This window comes from Panicum virgatum, chromosome 9K (assembly GCF_016808335.1).
Source record: "Panicum virgatum strain AP13 chromosome 9K, P.virgatum_v5, whole genome shotgun sequence".
NCBI lineage: Eukaryota > Viridiplantae > Streptophyta > Magnoliopsida > Poales > Poaceae > Panicum > Panicum virgatum.
The window spans coordinates 49161805-49168170 of record NC_053144.1 but is presented as its reverse complement, the minus strand read 5'-3'; the positions used below and the strand labels follow the sequence as shown (position 1 = coordinate 49168170).

The window sequence follows — 6366 nt, the reverse complement described above, 5'->3', positions numbered from 1 at the left end:
ATTAAATTTTAAAAAATCTCTAGACACTTTTGATGGTACATTTTACTTTCCCATACACACATAGGTACAACCTCCTGTATAAATTAACCTTCTCTTTGTAGTCGAAGTCTCACGATTACTTAAAGTTGAAATATTACTGTATGTTTATGACAAGGTTTGGTTGCTAGCCACACCTTAAGCACACAAAAGATTCTTAACATTTGTGCTTGGTTCAACAATATATACAGCTATGGCTTATCTAACTTTATTTTTTCTTTTTGCCCCTTAGTTCTCATTGCCAAACTTTGCTACAAGTGTGAAAACAAAGTAAGAAAATGGTTCAGATAATGCTGATTAGTGACAAACAGTAGTATTTAAGGCATAAAAGCACTTACTGGAAACAACAAACAAAAGCTGGAGTATGCAGGCACGAGAGCAGTAAACCTCTGCATCATCAGCAATATGTTTGGACATTACCGGTTTAACATAAAAGATTATGGAGAACAGCAACAAGGAAGCAACAATTACAAGCGAGCAGGCATGGTTTAACATAAACAAGGACAATAACATGACGATTTCCGTGATTCCGTCTAATACAAAAATAAAAGAATATCACAAGCTGACGTATGCAGGTATAAGAGGGCAATAAAGCTCGTCATTGTCAGCAATATCTTTTGAAATTACTGGATTAACGTAAAAGATCTTTGATGAGCAACAGCAAGTAAGCAACAATCATGCTTTTATTCAGCTCCAATGCCTCAGGGAGCAACCATAGCACCTGGAAAAAATCCCCACCAGGTTGTGCTTGTGTCGGTTTAATTACAATTTATTTCAATAGCGGTACAAAATAGAGCTACAGGAGTACAAAGGAAAAGCAAGACAGATGTCATTGCCACCCACAAAATATCATCAAGGAGAACCAAAGCCGCCACCGCCAGGTGTGAAAATCTGAAGAATGTCACCAGCACTGACCGTTATAGTGTTCTTTCCTCCAAGGTAAATCTTTCTGCCACCTTTCCTAACTAGATAGTTTGCACCACGAGTGCCATTTGCGCCTCCTTTAAGTCCCCTGGGAGCACGCACCCGCCTCTCAGAAAGAATGCTCACAACGATAGGTCGCCGGAATTCAATATCCCTTACAAGGCCATCACCACCTCTGTGGAAACCAGAACCACCGCTGTTCTCCCTGATGCTGAATCTGTGCAAGAGAACAGGGTACCGCTGCTCAAAGATCTCAGGGTCAGTCATCCTTGTGTTTGTCATGTGACATTGAACACCACTTGTGCCATCCCAGGTTGACCCAGCTCCGCAGCCACCTCCAATGGTCTCGTAGTAACCAAAGGTGTCATCTCCAAAGGTCAAATTGTTCATACAGCCCTGAGAACAGGCACAGGCTTGGAACGCCATTAGGACAACATCTGTCACTCTCTGAGAGGTTAGCACGTTGCCACCAACCACAGCAGCCTTGTTGCTTGGCGAAAGGAAAGAGCCTTTAGGAATGAGGATCTTCACAGGAGCAAGGCAACCTTGATTTAGCGGTATATCCACATCCACCAAGCACCGTAGGCAGTATATGACAGCAGCTGTTGTAACTGCTTCAGGAGCATTCCAGTTGCCATAGACCTCAGGACTGGTACCCTCAAAGTCGATTGTAGCTTCACCTTTACTAGCGTCAAGGGTGAGCTTCAAGTGGAGCACTGAGCCATCATCCATATAATCTTCATCCTCAATTACACAAGACCCATTCTCCTTTTGAACTCTAGATGCAACTGCCTTGAGCATCTCCCTGACGGCAACCTCAGCATTCTTTTGGACATGGCTCATATAAGATTGCACAGTAACCAGACCATACTGATTTATCAGTTCTTTGATAAGTGCTATTCCTCGCTGGTTCGCTGCCACCTGAGCATGGAGGTCAGAAAGATTATCTTGGATCCGACGTGTTCCTGGGATATTGTAGCCAGAAAGTTCTTCTGAGCAAGGTGACTGCAGCAGCTGGATTATTCCTTCCTCTTGGAAAACACCCCTTTCAACAAGTTTAAATGCTTTGATGGCAGCGCCTTCCTCCCAAATACACTTCGAGAAAGGAGGCATACTTCCTGGGGTGATACCACCAATCTCCGCATGGTGACCTCTACTAGCAACAAAAAAGACAAGCTTACCATTATCAAAAACTGGTGTGACAACTGTTATATCTGGGAGATGACTCCCTCCTGAACATGGATGATTTGTCACGAGAACATCGCCCTCATGCAGGTTATCACCCCAATAATTAAGCTGCCAGCGTACTGTACTAGACATGGCTCCTAGATGCACAGGAACATGAGGTGCATTTGCAACAAGGCCACCATCTGGACCAAAGAGAGCACAAGAGAAGTCTAGCCTTTCCTTAATGTTAGTAGAAATTGAAGTTCTCTGAAGTGTCCGACCCATCTGTTCTGCAATACCCATGAACCGGTGATTGAAAATAGAAAGTTGCACCACATCTGCAACTTCTTCCGATATTTCTACAGTGCTTGGAGCTGCACTGATCTCAATTTTTATGTTACCATACTTGGTGACTACGGCTTTGCAGTCCTTTTCTATTATCACTGTACTATTTCCATTCATAATAACTGCAGGGCCCTCCAGGACATGGCCATAACCTAGATTCTCAAGTTTGTACAATGGAGTTTCTTGCCATCCATATGAAAAATAAATCTGGCACGAACTTTCTTGCACAGGTTTCGTTGAAATTGGTGTCGATTCGCGAGGCTTTAGGATATTTGTACCACCAACACCTTGAACTCTCACATCACATATGAGTATCTTCCTGTTTAGCAATTTGAAGCCATACTCTTGCTGAAACAGTTTTTCAAACTCAGCAGCATAGTCATTTCCAGATCCTTGCTCTGGCTGTTTTACCATGATGGCAGTATCAGTTCCCTCATACCTCAAGTTCAAGTATGAATCAGTCTTGATGCTTTCGTCTCCAAAACCCTGCTCTTTTAACTTGTCCTTCACCTGTTTGACTAAAAGGGATTCTCTTCTAGATGCCTCTGCAGCAGAATTGGCATTATAAACAGCAGAGTAAGGCTCTTGCAAGTCTTCAATGACATCAGCAAGGCCCATTCCATACGCACTCAATATTCCACAATATCGGTGAACAAGCACCTCAGACATACCCAAGGACCTTGCCATAGCACATGCATGTTGAGGACCGGCACCACCAAAGCAAGCAAGGGCATGGTTCTTAGTATCATGCCCCTTCATTTCAGTCAGCTGGCGTATAGGCCTGCACATTGTCTCATTTGCAACATTGACAAACCCAAGCGCAATCTCTTCAACTGTCATGTCCTTAACTGATGGGTCCTGACTCTTCCGGTGAGAGTTGATCTCATCAGCAAGATCCTCAAATGCCCTTCTTGTAGCCTCATAATCAAGGGGCATATCTTCATTTGGACCAAATATTGATGGGAAGTACTCAGGAATAACAGTTCCTAGGATCAAATTGGCATCGGTAATCGCCAGCTCACCACCTTTCCTGTAACATACTGGACCAGGGTGTGCTCCAACAGATTCTGGCCCAACCTTGAAAGCACCAAACTGAAACTTAAGCTTTGATCCACCACCAGCAGCCACTGTGTTTATGTCAAGCTGGGGAGCTTGAATTATTGCCCCAGCAATCTGGGTCTCCAAAACTTGTTCGTAGCTTCCATCATAGCGGCTCACATCCGTGGATGTACCTCCCATGTCAAACCCAATGAGCGGCTTCTTTGTCTCAAGTTCAAACAAGGTCTGTGAGTAGCCAACCACACCACCAGCAGGACCTGACAATACTGCTTTATGCCCAGAGAATCTCCTCTCCGGTGCAAGTCCTCCATCTGATTGCATGAATAGCACGTTCACTTGTTCAGAATCTCCTTCAAATCTTGACATGAATCCTGATAAGTACTCTTTGATGACTGGTGTAAGATATGCATCCACACTCGCCGTCAAGCCCCGAGGCACCGCACGGACCATAGGTGTCAGCGACGAAGACAAGGACACATGCTTGAATCCCATCTGCAGAGCTAACTTCTCAACCACGAGCTCATGGTGAGGATAAGTATATGAATGCATCAGCACCACTGCCAAGCATCTAATCCCCTTTTCAAGCAAACCTTTAAACAAGGGCTTCAATGCTTCCACGTCGACAGGCTTCGCCACCCTGACCAATTCCCCGGAGATCCCCTCAACAGATGACCCACCCCCCTCACCATCCTGAACGAGCTCAACTCGTTCATCAACCTCAATCACCTCCTCATACAGATTTGACGGCTTCGACACCTTGAGGTCGAATATGTTCGGCCGGGCCTGGTTACCAATCTGAAGCAAATCCCTAAACCCCCTCGTGACACAGAGGGCAATCCTTTCGCCCTTCCTCTCCAGAAGTGCATTAGTGGCCACAGTGGTGCCCATCCTGATCCACTCGATCTTGCCGGTGGGGATCTTGGACGACCGGGGGATCTTCTCCCCGGAGAACTCCTCCAGGATCCTCCTGATCCCTTCAATGGGCGCGTCGTCGTAGTTCGACGGGTCGACCGAGAGAAGCTTCATGACATAGCCTTCTGATCTCCCCGGTACCTCGGCGTAGATGTCAGTGAACGTGCCGCCCCTGTCAATGCAGAACCTGAACTTCTCCACCGCGTCGCTGCCCATTGTCCGCCTCCTCCGGGGTCAACTGGCGACGAATTGGCGAACTGGAGGGCTCTGGAAACACCACAACAACAAGGTTTAGAGTCGATAGTTTGGTACAGCTGAGAACTGAGATTAATCTAGAAGTGAGTGACTTCTAACCATGGTCCTGAGCTATGGTGTTGATCCCTTTAATCTAATCTAGCACAAAGAACAAGATGATTTTGTGAAGAATTAGCAGGTCTCTGCACCACAGATGAATCGATCGAAGCGCAGAGCAGAGAGCAGGTAATCCGTGCAGAGAGCAGATGGTGGCACGGATGGGTCTCTACTCTCTACTAGGGGATGAGTGAGATGGAGGAGGAGAACAACTTGCCTCGGTGGAAGAGCGGCAGCGGCTGGGGAGGAGGGCGCCGGAGAAGAGCCTGACCAGCTGGAGAAGTGCCGGGGCCTCGCCGCGCCGTACACCCACCGGTGTTGCTGGCCGCAATGGACTTGGCGACGTGGGGGAAAGAACGACAGGAGGAGAACGTGAGTTTGGATTGTGCTGGCTGGTGGGCCCATGTCCGAGTAATAAGCCACTAACCACCAAAACAACTGCACTCCTTGAGATTATAGTATAAAAAACTCCATTACGCTCAGCTATGGTAGCCGATGTTGCCGTCGATTGATGATTTTTAATCTCGAAAATTTATCATCTTAGTCTCTCGAAAACGCTTATTGAGTAACATAGCATATCTCTATTCATTGGAATGAGTGTGTGCGCGTGTTGGTGAGCATCTGCATCTCAATCATATTTCGAAAAAAATGGATTCCATTCTCATAAAAAAAACTGTATTCCTTCCACCTCTATGGCTCCATCATAATTATTTGTTGGTCTGCAAATCCGGGCGGAGCGGGTGCCCCTGTTCCTGAACCACCCAGGCACCCAGCGATCCTTCTGGGCAAAGCCAGGTTCGGGGTCCAACCATTCTTTTCACTCGGCCAACACGATCCGTGTGGAGGGTACTGAGGGCGGGGCGATCCTATATTCCTATCACACGATCTTTGTTTGGGTAGGAGCACTTTTGCTGGGGTCGAGACGACCAAAGCCTCCATGAGCAGCTAATTAAGTAATTAACACAGTAAGCATCTTCGGGGACCAATTTACATAAACTACTACTCCGATTACTCCCAGAGGTTGCAGCTTGTTGATTGTTTGGTGCAAATTATTGTAGCTTTTGAAAAATCAACTCAAAACTAAACTCATGCTCCAAAACTCCATCAATCATCACCCTATGGTACATTCAGTATGAGCAACTCTAAATATGAAGCTTGAATATTGCAAAGGTCATGTCGTGGTGTGGCGAACGAGCCGATGGCTCGGTGGTAGCTCGCTCGGGTGGAGCGCTACCGGCCCGCGCTCCATTCCTGTCTGGAACGAGCGTGGGTCTCGCACGAGGGACTCGGGTGTGGGCGTGTGTGTGCGTGTGTGAGTCCCGGTAGGCGCGTCTTCGGATTTCCCGGCAGGCCATCTGCGTTGAGCGCGTGGTCAGCGTGAGTGCCCAATTGATTTCTTTCATGATTCTCTAGTGCTCCTGGGTGCTTTCAAAAAAAAATGTCGTGGTGTGCAAACCCACAGCCGTGTGGCGTAGTGCACTCGCCTAAACCCAGAGGGTGAGTACTCGGGGGTTAGCTAGGATAAGTCCAATCTCGATGGAAGAACACGATGAACACAGAGGGTTTAGAGTG

At 46.9% G+C, this 6366-nt stretch overlaps 1 protein-coding gene across 3 annotated transcripts; it reads right to left on the bottom strand.

The window, feature by feature from the left end:
* Positions 1–701: 701 nt before the first annotated feature.
* Positions 702–5176, bottom strand: LOC120651922 (5-oxoprolinase-like). 3 transcript variants are annotated; one of them, XM_039929558.1, is made up of 2 exons: positions 5012–5176; positions 702–4710 (listed from the first exon to the last, which is right to left on the bottom strand). In XM_039929558.1, exon 2 carries the CDS (start codon positions 4657–4659, stop codon positions 889–891), a length of 3771 nt encoding a protein of 1256 aa, XP_039785492.1. In that variant the 5' UTR covers positions 4660–4710; positions 5012–5176; the 3' UTR covers positions 702–888. The 3 variants fall into 3 exon arrangements, with proteins under 3 accessions (XP_039785492.1, XP_039785493.1, XP_039785494.1); XM_039929559.1 differs by lacking the exon at positions 5012–5176 and adding an exon at positions 4798–4936; XM_039929560.1 differs by lacking the exon at positions 5012–5176 and adding an exon at positions 4887–4908.
* Positions 5177–6366: the final 1190 nt, after the last annotated feature.

Excerpts from the sequence above, each read along its gene's own strand:
- LOC120651922 (XM_039929558.1), bottom strand. The coding sequence starts at position 4,659 with ATGGGCAGCGACGCGGTGGAGAAGTTCAGGTTCTGCATTGACAGGGGC.